Raw genomic sequence first — 19449 nt, forward strand, 5'->3', positions numbered from 1 at the left:
ACCAGGACATAAGAACATTAAAGTATATCATTCTAAAACTAACCTATATAGTTATAGTGATGAAATTGTAAAACATATTGGTAAAGTTACTCTAAATGTAAAAGTTGATAACATCCAAAATGATTATGACTTCTTTATTACTAATGTTGATGGTCCACCTATACTTGGATTGAAAGCCTGTAGGGAGCTTGGTCTGATCAAACGTGGTAACAATATGATGTGTAGTGATAATGTGATAAATAATAAATATGTACATGCACTAACTAAAGATTCTTTGATTGAAAAGTGGTGTTTCTCCAGTAGTCCATCCACCCCGCAGGGTGCCACTTAGTCTGCATACCAAGCTGAAAGAAAAACTTGACGATATGGAGAAGAGGGGCGTGATTAAACGGACCGACAAACCAACAGATTGGGTCAACAGCCTAGTGATAGTGGAGAAACGAGACGGATCCTTGAGGTTGTGTTTGGATCCACGTGATTTGAACAAAGCCATTAGACGTGAACATCATATGATACCGACCGGTAAGGACGTAGTGAGTCAGCTGTCAGGTAAAACACTTTTCACTGTCTTTGACCAGAAAGATGCGTACTGGCAAGTTCCTCTTACTGACGCTAGCGCAGATATATGTACATTCAATACTCCCTTTGGACGATACAGTTTTCTAAGAATGCCATTTGGTATCTGCAGTGCTAGTGAGGTGCTACAGAAACGAAACCAGCAAATATTTGGTCATATACCTAACGTACACATAATATCTGATGATATGATTATAGCTACAGGTAGTGAAGCAGAGCATAATGCAACAGTACAGAGGGTGATGGATACGGCCAGAGCGAACAATGCCAAATTCAATGGAAGCAAGCTTAAGTATAAACAGTCTGAATTGGTGTTCATGGGAAACGTGGTGAGTGCCGATGGACAGAAACCAGACGAAGAAAAGGTTAGAGTTATCAAAGAAATGCCTGACCCACAATGTAAATCTGACTTGCAACGTATAATGGGGATGCTTAATTATCTTTCACAATTCATACCTAATATGTCCAATGTGAGTGCACCTCTCCGGGAATTGCTCAAGAAAGATGTTGCATGGTTTTGGGGTCCAGAACAAGCAGAATCCCTGAGGCAGTTAAAGGCGTTGATTAGTAGCAAACCAGTCTTAAGTTTCTTTGATCCACAGAAGCCAACCATTATCCAATGTGATGCATCATCCACAGGGCTCGGAAGCTGTTTGCTTCAAGAGGGTCATCCGGTTGCGTTTGCCTCTAGGTCGTTAACATCAGCTGAAGTTAATTACTCACAAATTGAGAAGGAGATGTTGGCGATCTGCTTTTCTATACACAAATACCACCAATATGTATATGGCCGAGCTGTTGAAGTTCACACTGACCATAAACCACTCGAAACAATCACACGTAAACCACTCCATAAAGCTAGTCCTAGAATACAACAAATGCTGCTCAAATTGATAAAGTATGAGCTTGATGTTAAGTATGTTCCTGGAAAGTACATGTACATAGCTGATGCTCTCAGCAGAGCATATCCTGATAAGGTTGATCGTGATGCCCAACCCCTTGAACAGTTGAAATATAGGGTGCATAGTCTAGACGAAATATTGCCCATGAGTAAAGCAAAAATTGAAGAAGCAATACGAGCTACACATGCAGATGTGGTACTCCAAACTCTAATTCTAACATGCAAAAGCGGGTGGCCTAAACATAGATGGGGTGCACCGGAGCAAGTTAGGCAGTATTGGCATCTTCGTGATGAGATACATGAAATTGATGGTCTTGTGTTTTTAGGTGAGAAGTTGATTGTTCCTAGCCAAATGAGAGCAGATATGCTGAATAAAATTCATGAAAGTCACCTTGGGATGGAGAAGTGTAAGGCGAGGGCCAGGTCTATTTTGTATTGGCCAGGTATGACCAACGATATAGAGTCAGTAGTGTCAAGGTGCCCTGTTTGTGTAAAGTTCATGCGTAGAAATCAACGGGAGCCGATGATTCCACATAAGGTTCCTATGAGACCATGGGCTAAGCTGGGCGCGGATATATTTACATTCGCTGGCAGAGATCATCTTATTGTAGTTGACTATTTTTCCAAATACCCGGAAGTAGTGACACTCACTAGCAAAACGGCTGGAGAAATCATCAAAAAATTGAAATCTATATTCTCAAGACATGGCATCCCTGAAATATTAATGACTGATAACATGCCGTTCGCCAGCTACGAGTTAAAACGGTTTGCTAACCAGTGGGGGTTTGATTTAGTGACGTCCAGTCCGACATATGCCAGAAGTAATGGGCAAGTTGAACGTTTCGTCCAAACCATTAAGCAACTCATGAGGAAGTCCGTTGATGAGGGAAGCGATTTTCATCTTGCTCTACTAGGCTATCGTGATTCACCAATTGCAGGGTTGAATTGTTCTCCTGCTCAGTTGTTGATGAGCAGAAAGTTAAGGTCAACACTTCCAGTCACACATACATTGCTGCAACCACAAGTTATTGACGGAGTTAGAGATTTCCTGCAGTCACGTCAACAATCTATGACAAAATATTATGATCGTGGTACACGTGTATTGACGAAACTAAGAAAAGGGGACAACGTGAGAATATTGAAAGGACGGCAATGGGAACCTGCTGTTGTGGCTAAGGAACATGAGCTACCCCGTTCATATGTAGTGATGACCGAAGATGGAACGTCGTACAGACGGAATCGACAACATTTATTAAACACTCAACAACCGGATACTTTGCAGAAGGGCGTACCAACTTTGCAGAAGGTACCGGAAGCACCACCCTTACGTAGAAGTGATCGTGTTAGTCGTCCACCGGATCGATTGGATTATAAATAAATGTATCAATAATTAACTTCATTTTATGTTTATTTTGCAGATATCATGTTTATTTTCAAACCATCCTATAATGTATGAAACATATGAATGTGGTCTAAGAAACAATTTGAAACATATGAATGTGATCTAAGAAACAATTTATGTTTAAGGAAAAGTAATATTATTTATTTATGAGAATGTGATATATCGTGTCTAATTTACTTTTGATATTAATTTAAAAAAAGAAAATAAAAATTAAACTTTAGAAATTTATTTTGTTAGAAAAGGAAAGATGTCACATATGTTCTGTTAATATGCTAATTATATTTGTTTGTTATTTGCAAATTATGCAAACTACGTTACGCTCGGTGAAGTAATACAAGAGTAGTTGAATTAAAAGAACCGTGTTGACGAGTCACACTTGTAATAGAAGGAAATCATTGTAAGGTTGAACATTGCCATTGAATGGAGTATTCGAAAAAGAATTTGCAATATTTGAGAAAAATGAATTAAAAGCTTCGGCTTTTTCTTTGTCATTTGTATATTCACATTGACCATTTATTAGTTTAGCTGGGAATGAATTTTTCCTTTTTCTACCCATTACATTATTAATTTCGCGCCATGTACTTTTCATATCACCTTCACATTTACCAAATACATTGTTATAGTGCTCTTGTTTACTATATCTAATAATACTATTTAGTTTGTTTCTATAACAACAATATTTTTTCCAATGTGAAGGTGATGACGAAGCTTTATATCTAGCATACAGCTTTTGCCTGGTTTTGATTGACTTGGCTATACCTTCAGTTATCCAAGGTGATTTGAGCTTGTTTGCTCGAGTACGAATATTTTGCAGTGGAAAATGTCTGTTTATACAATCGTTAAGTATGTTATTAAAACTAGAAAAAGCTATGTTTACATCACTTTGTTCAAGTACTTCATTCCAGCTTATGTTATTTACATTTTCAATGAATTCTTGTTTAGATCTATCATTGTAAATACGTTTCTTAATGAATTTAGGTGGTTTTTTTTTAATATGGAAGGATGAGTTAATACAAAATGTGGGAAAATGATCAGATAAATCGACAGTAAATATTCCGGATGTGAAAGAGGGATACAAGGATTCAATATTACAGTAGATATTATCAATAATAGTAGAGCTATGCAAGGTAATTCGGGTTGGATTAGTAATAACAGGCTGAAATGAATGACTGAAAATATTATCAATGTGATCCTGGACATATTGATCAGTACTAAGAAGGTTGATGTTAAAATCACCAGCTAAGTATGCCATTTTTTTATCTTCATTAATAATTTTCATGACTGATGATAGGTCCATATTTAAGGTGTTAGCGTTGGTGTCAGGTGGACGGTATATAATTCCAGCAATAATATTTTTACCAGAGTTATTCTCAATTTCAATAAAAATTGATTCAGCTGACGTAATTAGGCTTGAGAGATCATATCTCCTTTTAAAGGCAACATGAGTTGAAACGTATAGTGCAACGCCACCACCTTTTTTATGTTCCCTGTTATTTAAAATAAGGTTATAATTTGGAATGCTTAGAAGATTGTTGTCGGTAGAATCCTTAATCCAAGTTTCAGTAAGGGCAAGTAGAGTAAAACTATGATTTAAGGACTGAATAAAGTTACAAAATTTATCAAACTTATTATTTAAACTTCTACAATTTAGATTTAATATTGAAAAGTTAGATGACGTTTCAGAACTATATATAGTATTAAACAAATCTATATCATAATAACTTGAGCAATGATTGCAATCACCATTGACATTATTTTGCATTGGAGTAAGTTAAAGACAAAAATAAAATTGAAAAAGAACAAAAAACAAATACCGTACAACTATAAGTATCAAAGCAAATCGACTTATACTAAGTAATACGCACACGTATATTTGCCTAATTGGTAACTATGTGTGACAGCCGTCGCTCCATCAATAACAGCTAATGAACAGTACCGGTAAAGCCTTGCATCAAACTACTTGTATAATTTTCCGTTTATGAACAGACTACCTTTGCGAAAGACCGGTTTATTTCCTTCCTTCCATGCCTTATGCATTACGTCACGGAGAGCTCTCTTCTTGGCTATATCAACAGCTGGTAAATCTTCCAGAACAAACACATTCCCACCTTCCTTTGTTGTTGATTTTGCCTTTTTAAAAACAAGATGGCGCTCAGGTCGGTAAACAAACTTAGCGATGATGTGTCTGGGCTTATCATTCACAGACTTAGGGTGTTTCCCTGTGCGATGTGCTAGTTCGATATTAATATCAGGTAGGTATATTGGATCAATCGAAACTCAGTCAACTATTCAGTATTCAAAACTTCATCCGAAGTACTTTGGATAGTTCTATAAGACTTCATTTCTTGTTTGGAAAAATGTTCGTTGAGAGGAAACTGTTCTTCTGCTTTCGCAAAAATCAAAAATATCGTCAGTCCAAATAACATGACCCCACTAACTATCTTAAACATCAAAGACCATTGTTCAAATGTGTTCTGAAAATAAAAAGAAAACATAAACAAATAAATAAGTGTTAATGTATGAATCAGCATAGGGAATTCAGAACATGGTTATAATAGTGTGACACAGAGTGGAAAGAAGCCGTCTAAACTAAACTAGAATAACACGAAATGTAATCTGAAGTGGAACAATCATCATCATTAAATTGTTCGTCTTTAAATATTGGTCAGAAAGAATCGATGAAACACAGACAAGGAATGGGAAAAAAAGCTTTAACATACAAGTAAAAAATATTAATTTGTTGATAAAGAAATTGTCTGAAAAAAATGACACACAGTGTTGCCAGAATCCCATGCTAGTATGTCTTACAGAAGATTAATCTCATATACTGACAAAACACTGTCTTATGCCATTGCTATCTTTTATACGCATTTCCTGAATGTATTCAATCAAACTAATCATGGAATGGGAAAATATTAGCAAACTTACTGTGTATTTTGTTAATTCACCGATAATTGTTGGACCAACAACTGCAGAACAACTTGCTAAAGTTGTCATAACTCCTACGAGCACCCCGGAATAATGCTTCGTTATATCCAATACGTTTGGAGTGATACACGCATTAGTACATCCGAATATACCAAATGCCAGCATCAGCAAGATCAGACATGATACAGCACTCTGTTTGAAAAATTCCATACAACTAAGTAAAAAAGAAGGTAGCCCAATACCTAAAAAAAGATTATAATAATATCATTATAATAATAATATATTATTAACCGATTATCATTAGGCTTAGTTACTTTTGTATTTCGATATTCCAAAGCACCTTCTTATCATTGTTTTTTTCTCTTTGAGTGAGAATATCGTCAATAACAGAATGAATTAACTATAAATGATCATGTCATTTGAGGCTAGAGAGTGGAAGAGTCGGTAGGATAGAACCCTAGACCTGGGGATGGAAGACAAACACGTTCATCACCAAGCTACAGCCCCATTACTATCATTGTATTTATAAGAGTTTTTGATTTTGATGCAGTACTGTTAATTTTTTATAAAGCTTATAAAATCTTACCCAAAACTGCAAACAGCTTCCTTGTTTGCAAAATAGACAAGTACTCACGACGAATAAAGAAGTCTGCACATGCACCAGAAAGTAGAACGAAGCAGCAACTCACAATACCCAGACTTGACGTAATCCACCCAGTCTGATCAGTAAGAAATCCCCACTTAGTTATACTATATATAGATTTAAAGTTCGAACACCCTATCTCAATATAGAAGCAAAAGCAACAACTATTATTCAGACTGCGACTTATTTTATGCCATTTTTATGTAAGCAATTGTTTGACTTACCGCTTCTAAATCAAATCCTAAGATTTCTGTGACAAACGTCGGTGCTTCAGTAATAATGAAAAAGAAACCAAAATTGTCGACAGCGTCAACAATAACTACTGCCCACACTGCCGACGATTGAGCAATACTCAACAATGGAACCGATATTTTCTTAAAAGAAAAACACGCATGATTCAATTATTTTAGTTCGATTGACTACAAAATGTAGATCTCATCTGTCTGAAGTGGAGGCCTAACAATATATAAAAGATGATGATATTTTAGTAGTAGGCAGTAACAGTAGAACTGGCAGCAGCACGGTAGAAGAAGCAGTGGCAGCGGTCACAGCAGTGGTAGAAGCAGTGACAGCAGCAACAACTAATCCCGACAGAAGTAATGACAGCAGCAGAGTAAAAGCAGCAGTAGCAATGCCAGTGAAAAGTGTATGATTTATATCATACCTTATTTTTCTTTTCAACTTCAGTGTCAAATCTCTTCAAGTATTCGACCTCGTCACTCGATATAAATGGATCTTCATCAGGAGTTTCGTAAATCAAGAAAACCCATATTATTGCAGTGACAATTGTAAGAGTACCTAATATATATAAATAATCAGATTATAATTTGTTAATCAGAATATTATCAGTCTTTATTACTATTCTGTGGCTATTTGGAATCTTGTGTTCAACCACAAGTCTCTCTCCACCTGAAGACCATTTTTAGAGGTCGTTAGTCTCTAATTAGAATCGCTCCAAATAAATATCCAAATCGCTCTAAATATAAATTTTATTTATTCATTCATTCCTCTATATTACCTTATTTAGAGGGAATTTAAATGTCAGAATGGTATTAGCAGTCTTTAATTGGAGGGAGACCTGTACAAGAATTTGAATCTTTGAATATCATCTTGTCATCATCCTTTAAAAAAGATGATCAGTGACAAGATCCAGGATCTCGTCATATCTACATCACATGACGTGTTACTTTATACATAAGGATGGTCACTATAAACTTCCGCACAACACAATAATAAACAATATCCAAGTTACTGTATATATAAAATGATAACGGCCATCCACCAAATTTGTAAGAACAAATCCAAGCAGAAATAGGATTACAGATGACTTGAGAAAATGTGAAACCTGTAAAAAAAATATTTAAACGTGAATTGGTACGTGTCCATTGAAAGACCAAATACCGCATGCAGTAAGTATTAGAGGCATCATATAATATTGGTTTTAGGAACACTAGTTGTAGTAACTGATTTGATATCTAAACCAAAGATTTCTAGATATCTTAGGTTATTAGTTTTCTAGATCCTATTTGATTTAACAATCGTTCGGAAACATCATACTATAATCATAAAAGTTCATAGAAAAGAAAAAAAAATCATATCTGTAAAGAAAGAAATGCAATACTGTGGAATGGAAGAACGGAACTTAAATACATTGATTAAGGCTGTCTTGCTCATAATACAATACACAACTGTATAATAATAATAATCATTTACCGAAAAAAGCTATGGTTACGAGTATACTTCGTTCATGTGGAACAGTCCATTTTCCTAGGATAACCACTAGTGCCGATTTGTTTAATCCCTGATAAGAAAAATAGACATCCAATCATTTTTTTTTTTTTTCTTTAAATGAATTTATTGCGTAAACCCAGAAAAAATATATATCCATACTGTCAATTAATAAACTACAACTATGAAATAATCTAAAGAGTAATACTGTTATTATTACCGTATTATAAGAATTCCATCTTTCATGAGATTCATGACAATGTAATATGGAAAGAAACTAGGCTGGAAACTCTAACAATATTCATACTGACCTGTACCATACCGTCTAATACACGTAGAACTATAAGAAGATCACTGCTAACACCCGCTGACCAAGGTATTAGTGCTGTAAGAATACTTGACAAAATAAGTATACAGAATATGATTGGTTTCCCGCCAACTCTGCAAGCCAACCAACCTCCTGGGAATGCTGTTACAGTGTAGCCATAATAAAAACTACTAAGTATCATTTGACGTGTTTCTTCATCCCAAGCGTACGTTGGTATCTAGTGAAAAATAAAGCAAGTCTTATATTTCAAGAACTAAACTATCTAATAGTTGGGCCCATGTTGGGTAAGATAAAGATCTGCTTTTGTGACCTCACCAATATATGTTTTATCCGGGAAATCAAAAGGTATTGTCTGTTGGTATGCATTGTAGCTATTTAAAAAAAAAAAGAAAAGTGAAGTTCTTACTTCCGTTCGTGTTTTCTTGTTTTTTGACAAATTACATTGAAAGATAGCTTAGCTTACCTCTGTGTCAAATTCTTTAGACCGTGATGTCTCTGTTGTCACCGTTCCATTTATATTGTCACACTCGGTCGAGTTTTTTGTTTTAATCATTTCAACTATGGCAATGTTAAGATTCAGTCTCATACAATAAAAACAAAACGTTACCATGGAACACATTACAGCTACTAGATAACGCTTCATATTGACAATTTCTGTAGTTTGTGAAATCGATCTTTGTAAGTTTACACTTTGAGGTCCAATATCTAATACTAGTGTTATAGAAAATGGAATCATTTTTATACGCCTGCTAGTCAGTTTGTTAAACACTGCGTGCGTGAATACATTTCTATTATGCTATTGGATTACAATACAACGTTACTTATTTAAATCCGAAAAGTATTATTGGGAAGGCCGTAATTATTAAGCCTATTGTCAACTTATACAAAAGAAAACTTTGACTATCTATTGATAACTTGAAAGAGAGAAAATAACAATACAGAAAGCCTATGATAAGATTAATATAATAATAAGTTTATTAAATATCTGACGAACACCAACTCAATCCACTATTTAGTATTCAAAACTTCGTCTGAAGTACTTTTAATAGTACTATAAGACTTAATTTCTTGTTTGGAAAAATGTTCGTTGAGAGGAAACTGCTCAAATGCTTTCGCAAAAATCAAAAATATTGTTAGTCCAAATAACATGACTCCACTAACTATCTTAAACATCAAAGACCACTGTTCAAATGTGTTCTGAAAACAACGATATTAACAAAGAATATTTTAACAATGATGTATAATACTGATAAAATAGTAAATATCAAATATTCGGAGTGAAGAATCAAGACGAACATTTATTTGATCTAATACGAACAAAGTAAAACAAGGGAAGAGAAGATAAGATGAAAGTTAATTCTAAACCGTCCGGTGATATACTGACATTTAATTAATCAATTTGAAACGAAAAGATGAGGAAATCTGTGAGAATGAGAAAAAGTCACCCCAACCGAGAATCGAACCCGGAGCTTCTGCTTGATATGCAGCTGTCCTAACCATTATATCACTGGGGCTTTCATGGTATTGTTCAAACTTGATTGGATAGCGACTTTTTAATATTGCCGGCGGAATTCAGAACTAGTCCCTCAATTGTACACACGGGCACCAGAGATCAAATTGATACGCCCTCATCTATCAGTATTATTCACGAAGCGGGATCTCCGGTGACATACTTATATCTATATATAAACACATTAGACAAAGAAAGTTAATTCTAAACCGCCCGGTGAAATTTAATTAACGTATAATTACTGTATCAATGATTAAATAAATCGTTATTATTTATTAAAACAGGTAAACATAATGCACATCTAAAACGTAACATGTCACGTGTTAATGTCAAAATCAGCACAGGATCTTCAGAAATAATACTTTTGTGATACTAAACTTGATTAACCAGACCCCGAAATGTAATCTCGAAGGAAAAATCATATCATTAAACATTCGTCTTTAAATATTGGTCGGAAAGAATGGAGGTACAAAATAAATGGGTAGTACAAAAAAGAACATCACTATTATCAAAGTTAGCTGATGAAAACAAACAATCTCAGAGAGTTTTATTATTAAGCTAGTAGGCCCAGCAAACATTTCCTGAATTTGACGAAACTAATAATATAAATAAGGTATCAGAAAACTTACTGTGTCTTTTGTTAATTCCGCGATAATTGTTGGACCAATAACTCCAGAAACACTTGATAAAGTTGTTATGTCCAATACGTTCGGGGTGATACTCGCATTAGTACAAAAGGATATTCCAAATGCCAGAATCAACAGCATCAGACTTGATACAGCACTATGTTTGAAAAAGTCCATACAACTAAATAAAAACGAAGGTAGCCCGATACCTACAAAAATAGTAATAATATAACATTACTTACTTTTTAATTTCCATACTTCCAAAACTGTCAATTTGTCATAAAATATGTAGAATCTTACCCAAAAATGTAAACAGCTTCCTTGTTTGCAAAATAGTCAAATATTCACGACGAATACAGGCGTCTGCACATACGCCAGAAAGTAAGACGAAGCAACAACTCACAATACCCAGACATGACGTAATCCACCCAGTCTGAACAGTAAGAAATCATAACTGTATATCACATTTTAAACATCCTGTCTTTATGTGTAAAAATGTTAGTCTATGCAAATACTTTATGCAATCCATGTCTTAACTTACCGCTTGTAAATCAAATCCCAAGATTTCTGTGATAAACGTCGGTGCTTCAGTAATAATGAAATAGAAACCGAAATTTTCGACAACGTTTACAATGACTACCGCCCAAACCGCCGACGATTGGAGTATACTCAACCATGGAACCGATATGTTTTTAAAAAAGCACACGTGATTCAATTATTTTAGTTTAGTGTCAACTACAGCATCGGTACCAGCAATAGCAGCAGTCGCAGAAGAAATGGTTGCAGATGAGCAGCAGGAGCAGTACAGAAGCAGTGGCAGGATCTGTAGTGAGTAGTGGCAGTGGCAGGAGCAGTTGCAAGAGGAGTGGCAGGAGCAGTGGAAATCGCACTGAGTAGCGTAGTGAGCATTTTGTATGATCGCATATCATACCTTATTTTTCTTTTCATTTTCAGTGTCAAAACTCTTTAAGTATTCAACCTCTGTACTTGATATAAATGGATCTTCATCAGGAGTTTCGTAAATTATGAAAACCCATATTATCGCAGTAACAATTGAAACGGTACCTAATATAAATTAAATTGAGAAACAAATCAGAGATTCAAGTTAAAGATAATGATAATATTATCGGTCTTTATTATTAATCTGTGACTGTTAGAAATCATTTACAGACTACATCATTTCAAAGAGAAATATTAGATGATGAGATCTTGGATATCTATAATATGTATATATCAGAGAGATGTTATAAGCCGAAGCAAATTACTGAAAAAATGACAAGGCTGTGGATATCAGTGGCTGGATCTCAATGGAGATACACAAAAAAGCGAAAGACATTACTGTATGTATAAAATGATAACGGCCATCCAAATGTGTAAGCAGAACAAATCCAAGCAGAAAGAGGGTTACAGATGACTTGACAAAATGGAAGACCTGTAAAACAACATTTAAACGTGGTTTGGTATTTATCAAGGAAATCAAGAACTAATACTGTATGATATTAGCACCAGACATTGTGAATGGTTTACAAGTAGGAGCAGTAGTTTTTCATAATCTTAACATTGACTGGAAAGCAGGTTGGCTACCTAAGGTTTGAACAACTCTAAAATGTATAGGAAATGGGGTTTTTTTTGTATCTATTATGTTGTGTTTATTGTTTTATGTTTTTTATGTAAAAGAGTCCTGCAAAAACAGAAGTGTAAACTTCTCTATGCAGGATCCTTGCCATCATTTATGCTATGAAACTATATTTATAAAGGATGAGAAAATAAATGTGAATTGAATTGAATTGAATTGAAATGAAAGGTAAAAAATTTATGCAATTTAATTACAAACTTTTAAATAGCATATTAGCAACAAATAAAAAACTCTTTTTATGGAAATTAAAGGAAACGAATATATGTGATAGACGTGGAGAGGTACAAGATGAGGCGCATATGTTGTTTACTTTACTAATTTTATTAAATCGTTTTGGACCAAAATAGATATTGTTTTAAAACAATCGCAGAGAAACTGAGAAAGGTCTTTTAGAAGTATGATCGTTGGAACAAGAAATGTCCTAACAGATTATAAATATACATTAGCAGCATTTACTATCTATAAACAGAAGGTAGTGGCTGATGCTACAAATAGTGAATATTGTGATTTATGGTTATCCTTCATAAGAAGTATACTAATAAGAATAAAATGTAATATTCACTATGAAAGAGAGAAAGGTAAACAGAAATGGAAAAAATTGAAAATATTATTCTATCAATTTAAATATTCAAATAATTTCATTTGGCATTGTATGATTATTTTTTGATGAAGTTTCTTTTTTTTCTCTAAGCCAAAAAAAAAGAAATTTCATCAAAAATGTAAATATTATTACAAAATTTGTGAGTATTTAATAAGTTTTTTAAAATCACAAGACGCTAGATCGATATAAATGTTCAGCTTTTGAGTTGTATGTTTTACATTTTATATTTTTATCTTTTATTTATTTATAATGTATAGCTATTGACGATGTACATACTTATTTAATTATATTTGTAAGAATGAAACTAATATATATTTTAAACAAGGCCATATACATGGCTGCAGTCGCGTGCTCAAGTTAGTGTTTACCGAACAACCGACCGACATAGTGAGCTGTAGAGTAGCGTTGCACGCGACTAAAAAGCATATAAGAATTTAAACAAAACAGCAATTTCGGTTGCAAACAAGCGTTTATAATACAGTATGTTTACAAGGTTAAAACATACATTTTTTTCTCTCTGTCTATTTACTTAAAAGGAAATAAAGGCGAGTGTATCACACAAAAGACAAAAAAGGAGCAGTAGTTTCGACACTTTTCCATATTTGATTTGTCAATAATCATTCGGGAAACTCGTGATATAATCTCAAAGCCAATAACGTAGACATCCACCATATCATCCGCAAAGAAAGGAAAAATCATCGTAAATCAACTTCAGCAACCAACACAGAGGTAGCCTACTGTTGAATTTGGAACTAGTTTTAAAATACATTTATTAAAGCTGCCGTGCTTCTCAATACAACATACAACTTAAGAGGCGAGGTGAAAAATGAATATCATTTTTGTTTTAGCATGTCCATACTACAAAGAAACTAGACTAGATTATTCAATTAACCAAGTTCAGTTAACAAATTAACAAAATATTTTAAATAAATATATTATCAACTATTATAGTACTTGGCCTACATACTATTGAATATATGAATGAATAAATATAAATTCATTACTATTATTTTTGGAAATCATTTACCGAAAAGAGATATGGATACAAGGATACTTCGTTCATGTGGAACACTAGTCCATTTTTCTAGTAAACCCACTATTGCTCCATTGTTTAATCCCTGATGAGAAAAGAAATTCAATCAACGTAACCATTCTGTTTAATCTTGTCTGTAAAAAATATATGTATTGTGTAATCTCCGATAAGATCCATACCGTCGATTAAACATAAAATGCAACGGTAAAATAAAATGTCTAAAGAGTAATATCTTTAATGTCTATCATAAATAATAACAAGAATGCATCATAATATTAATGCATTTATTGTGAAATCCCCGAAAAGGTGTAAATCTATACTGTTAATTAAAAATAATATATAATATATTACTATAAAAAAGTAAATCTTCATAAGATCCATGACGACGTAATATAGAAAGACTAGTAAACTAGGAAGGCTACTTGAACATTATTCATACTGACCTGTACCATGCCGTCAAGTACACGTAGAAATATAAGAAAATCACTGCTAATCCCCGCTGACCAAGGTATTAGTGCTGTAAGAATACTCGACAAAATAAGTGCAACAAAAGTGATTGGTTTTCCGCCTACTCTGCAAACCAACCAACCTCCTGGGAATGCTGTTAGAGTGTAGCCATAATAAAAACTACTAAGTATCATTTGACGTGTTTCTTCATCCCAAGCGTACGTTGGTATCTAGTAAAAAATAAACAAAAGATATTTCTTGCCAAAAAACGCCGCTCGATTTTTAGACTAACAATGTTAATCATTCTTCTTTCTTCAGATATAATGATTCAGGGGTGTTGCCCTTAATTTCATACTACTACTGCTACTACTACTACTACTACTACCGGACCCGGAATTTGATAGGCTTATATAGTCATAAAGTAGTTACATATTTGCAGGGCATTTTATCATTGTTCAATGTTTTGATGTTAGCTTAATTGTTAACATTGGTAAAAGAAGTAATACTGGCGCCAACGAATTTAACGACCTTCACAACCAAAATATTTCTTTGTAAAAATATTTATTTTAAATGGAACGCTACAAAAATAATCATCCGCTTCATCACTGCATGAATACCTGATAACCAGACAAGAACGTATTTTTGTTACGTTTTACTATCAATCCATTTTCATATCCTTTGTTTGGTCACCTAGGTAGGGGTCCGGGACCGCGACAGAACGAGAACGGATGGGGACCCTCCAAAGAAATTGCATTTTATTTGTCAGGCATTTGTATGATTTGTTTTTATTTTTTTTAATGCGCCTTGAGCACTCTTGAGTGGTATGTGCGCTATAAAAATCCTGTTATTATTATTATTATATCACGCAATCCATTTTCAACAATATAGTAGTATAATAATAACATTTTGATTGAATAGTTACAGTGTTGACTTTGAATAAACCATTGGTAATTTACTGAAAATCCAAAATGAACATAATAATATAATTATACTTATAGTTATAATACAGATAAAGAAACGCTCTACTACACATGATAAATAGATGTCGGTCGATACATTTCTGTCGACGACTAAAACAACGACAATCAGCTAAATGTATTCGTGATTTCATCTCTGGCTTGTTACATTATCATGACACATTACCGGACGTCCCCTCCTCTGGCAATGAACGGCAGTACAGATCTTGCCTATCTAGGCTCGTGTATGCCTACTACGTCATTCACAAATTACCCACGCATAGCAGTGTTACTAGCGCCATCATATTTTACGTCTAATGGATCAAGCATTCACACATGAACTTTGCGTTAAAAAAAATCATCGACAAACGAAATATAGCCTATATTCATTCCTGTTAAATATTAGGCATATTTCCAAGGCTAATAATCGATTTGTTCATAATTATTGGGTTTTGCCGGGGGTTTTCCATAATCTAAGGCCAATTTTTAGGCCAAATCATAATTGTGCGTATAGTTTATACTTCATATTTATATATGTAGTGTCTACAGCCCTGGAGTCTTTGGGCAAAAATGTTTAAGAAAGCCGAGTATGGAAAGACAAGAGGACACTCGTACAAACTGTAAAAAGAAAAACCAAATCTGGACAGTAGGAAATTCTTCTACAGCCAGCGTGTAGTGAATGACTGGAACAACTTACCACAAAGTGCAATATCTGCTCCAAACCTACTCTGCTTCAAGAAAGAGATAAATAAACACATGGGTTTATAATGGGCCAAAAAGCCCCCTTAACCCTGCCACACTCTATCGAAAGAAGATGGACTGTGGTGATTCAAGGTAAATTCAAGGTAATTTCAACCCTCTTAAAATAGTCATGCGACCGCCCATGTGATTTATTATTTCTGTTGAACAATCAGTAGTAAACATTTTGTGTAAATATCTGGCGTACTGTACAGAACAAAAAATACAATCATAAACTAAACTATTTTGATTTGATTTATTTCGGCATCAGTACATAAAAAATCACAGACAAACAATTAAAAATAGCAAATATAAAAAACCATGAATAAAACAAGAAAGGATGCCAAGGATAACTCTTAAAAGTCCTCTACGGACTTGTTTCCAATGAGGTCCTTTGAAACAACAGCAAAAAGACATACAATGAAACATATAAAAATTACAAAAAAAACAGCAAAAGGACATCAAAAGAAGAAGAAGCGCTTATTAAATAGTTTCAAGTGCTAGTACAGTATATGTACATATTCCAGGGTGGGAGCATTTTACTCTCTAATGACCCGGCCTACACACATAGACCTACTACCTCTAAGGATAACGATGTAACATTAGAAGTCAATAGCACACATTGCCTGTTAATATTTTGTATCAACATTAAAATAAAGAAAGAATTATGAAAATCTGACTTGTAGTTTTCGAAATATAGGGTCCAAAACATCGCCGAAAATAATCGTTTTTAGCCACGAACGAAGTAAATAAATTGCGCTCAGTAGGCAATTGTATGAACTTTAAAAATGACGGGTTATAGTAATATATTTTGTATATCAACATTGTAAAATTCAATCAAATATGATATTATGTGTTTATTAAATAAAAAAGTCTTTATTTAACCTCATTCAAAGAATTTACATTATTTTCCCGACGTGTGTTTTTCAGCAGTCATCAGAGACAACGGCCCACGTGAGAAAAATCTTCCGCAGTCTGTTGATTCGCGTCAACCAATCAAAGGGCGAGAATCCACAATCGTTCAACCGTGAGCCCTCACAGACTCTCTTTTCCCAGACGTTTTTTGGGGTCCAGCAGCTTGGACCTATCAATTAGTCGAGTTTACAAAATAACTGTCAGCCTTAGATAAATAACTTTTGGCGTTGATACAGTTTCTTACCGATTATATCCTCTGGGTTTTAGCTGGCTGGCTAAAGCCGCGGCGCGAAAAGTTCTTATACCTGTACTTCAGAAACGGATCACAATAATGACAGCGACAAAGTGCGTGTTATTTAAAGATAACTAGAGATTCTAATAAGCTCTGGTTTAACTAGAACAAAATTACTACTAGCATTATAGTAATGGTTATAACTAATAATAATAAAAAATAAATAAATGTAAGTTGAAAAGATCAGACTGTGTTATGAGTTGAAAGAATTGTTTGAAAATATTTGGGAGTTGATTTAATTAAAATAGTCGTGCATGAAAAATATAGAAATTTAAAATGTTTTAATATCTAAGATGTTCAAGTTATTAAGTTAAAGGAAAGGAAATTTTTATGGGCTATATTAATGGCTTAATGAGAATGAGTACAAATGCAAAGAGCCCGTTTGTTAAGTTTAAAGGGTTTTTCTAATTTAGTAATATGTGTGGAAGTCCAGCGGCAAAAATCTTTATTTTAATATCTGTTGAGAAGGCAAAGACGAAAACTCGGTGGAAGCTGTGAACATTATCTTGCAAAACCAACTTGCATAGAATTCTAAACAGTGTTTTGCAAGAATTTTGCTAAATAATAAAGAATTAACATTTTTCTTAAGAAATAACGTGAAAGAAAAGAGTAGATAACTTAGCTTAGCTTACCCCTGTGTGAAATTCTTCTTCACTTTTATTTGTAGCCTTCAAGTTTATTATTGAAACATTGCACGCATGAACTAAATGCTATACTCCTCTAATAAAATACAACGCTGCTTTTAGCTGCTAGTATCTATTAGTCACGGTTGAAAGTCTGTCTATTGTCAGCTTATAACAAAAACACCTTGATTATAGGTTTCCGAACCGAAACTGTGTTTCCTTATACTTTATGCCTATTAGTGTTTATTTGCCATGCAAAATATCCTAACAAACTCACTATTGTTTCAAAGTCTGTAGCTGAGATTGGATCTATAAATCCAAAGGCAAATTACTTAAAATAATGACATGTTGCGGGTATCAGTGGCTGAATCTCAATAAAAATAAGATAGATATAAAAAGATAAAGATAAAAATAAATATGCAAAAAGCTAAATCAAAACGATAAGGAAAAACAGCCAGAAAAAGTAGGAGAGCTTTCAGGCAACAACACTTCATCAATGTAAATGAGATTGGATAGATATATATAAATCATACGGTGAATTATAGAAACAGTGCCCATATTCGGAACATGATCTCATAATCGCGTCGAGCATAGCTCATTGGCGAAAGTTTCGTATTTTTTAGTTGTATAAAAAAATGTCTCTGGCGGGATTCGAACCTGCAACCTCTCGTTTACAGGGCGAGTATCATACTACTAGACCACAGAGCCATTCCTTAGGCTAGTTGGGGGAAGGGGGATCTCTAGTCAAACTTTAGAGGGGTCTACCAGGATCAAGGCAGTGTAAAAATAGTCTGTAATAGGTCATTTGGTATTTGGTGCTAAATCATATAACGTTGGTTGCTGGTGGTATCTACATTATCTAAACTAGGCCAGATTGGGGAAGGGGGGTCTCTAGTTAAACTTTAGCGGTGCAGCAGACAATTAGTCTGTCGTTACCCATTTAGTATTGTATGAACACAACTTGTTCATTTGGCATTAATTTTGAGTGGTACCTCACTCATCTATGCTATCGCCATTATAGGCCCTCCCTCGGGGGTCTGGCGGGCCTATTGCAGCAGACAAAATGTCTGTCGTTGGTGATATTGGTACAAGGATGCCAATGGACATCCCATGGTGGTGAAATTAGGTGGTATCTCTCTCATCTAATTGGTGCCGATTTTTTAGCACCTTTCGGGATCCTCCGGGTCTAGACGTAGCAGGGGGTACCCGGCAGACTCCCATTTACATTGACTTCAAGTGACCCCCAACACATTTAAATAGTCAGATATTGGTACCTAGTCTCTGGGCTGCCTGTCTATTAAGATTCAGTCTCATACAATAAAAACAAAACGTTGCCATGGAACACATTACAGCTACTAGATAGCGCTTCATGTTGAAGATCTCTGTAGAAGTTGACAAATCAATCTTAGTGGATTGACTTCTTAAGTTTACACCTTTTGGCCATATTTCTAATATTTGTTATAGAAACGTTACTGTAGCCTAATAGGAATTTATTCATTTTTATACGCCTGCTATACATTTTATTAAACACTGCATGCATGAATTATATATATAATATTCTTTAGACGA

At 34.3% G+C, this 19449-nt stretch overlaps 2 protein-coding genes across 2 annotated transcripts; both read right to left on the minus strand.

Moving 5' to 3' along the window:
• Nucleotides 1-2985: 2985 nt before the first annotated feature.
• LOC140056335 (sialin-like) lies at nucleotides 2986-9244 on the minus strand. The gene is made up of 9 exons (XM_072101680.1): nucleotides 8967-9244; nucleotides 8487-8720; nucleotides 8161-8248; nucleotides 7700-7792; nucleotides 7112-7245; nucleotides 6672-6821; nucleotides 6391-6523; nucleotides 5805-6046; nucleotides 2986-5350 (listed from the first exon to the last, which is right to left on the minus strand). The coding sequence occupies exons 1-9, from the start codon at nucleotides 9237-9239 to the stop codon at nucleotides 5162-5164; spliced, it is 1536 nt and encodes a 511-aa protein (XP_071957781.1). The 5' UTR covers nucleotides 9240-9244; the 3' UTR covers nucleotides 2986-5161.
• Nucleotides 9245-9511: 267 nt separating this feature from the next.
• On the minus strand, nucleotides 9512-11055 carry LOC140057667 (uncharacterized). Its single transcript, XM_072103386.1, has 3 exons — nucleotides 11043-11055; nucleotides 10643-10848; nucleotides 9512-9700 (listed from the first exon to the last, which is right to left on the minus strand). The coding sequence occupies exons 1-3, from the start codon at nucleotides 11053-11055 to the stop codon at nucleotides 9512-9514; spliced, it is 408 nt and encodes a 135-aa protein (XP_071959487.1).
• Between the last annotated feature and the right edge of the window lie 8394 nt (nucleotides 11056-19449).

The sequence above is a fragment of the Antedon mediterranea genome, chromosome 8 (genome assembly GCF_964355755.1).
Source record: "Antedon mediterranea chromosome 8, ecAntMedi1.1, whole genome shotgun sequence".
Classification (NCBI taxonomy): Eukaryota; Metazoa; Echinodermata; class Crinoidea; order Comatulida; family Antedonidae; genus Antedon; species Antedon mediterranea.

Bases quoted from the DNA above. Each gene is read 5' to 3' on its own strand.
- LOC140057667 (XM_072103386.1), bottom strand. The intron at 9,701-10,642 runs GTAAGTTTTCTG...CGTTGTTTTCAG, and splicing joins CGGAATTAACAAAAGACACA to AACACATTTGAACAGTGGTC.
- LOC140056335 (XM_072101680.1), bottom strand. From the start codon at position 9,239: ATGATTCCATTTTCTATAACACTAGTATTAGATATTGGACCTCAAAGT. The intron at 7,246-7,699 runs GTAACTTGGATA...TATATATATTAG, and splicing joins GTTATCATTTTATATATACA to GTACTCTTACAATTGTCACT. The intron at 6,524-6,671 runs GTAAGTCAAACA...CTTACTGATCAG, and splicing joins TAGGATTTGATTTAGAAGCG to ACTGGGTGGATTACGTCAAG.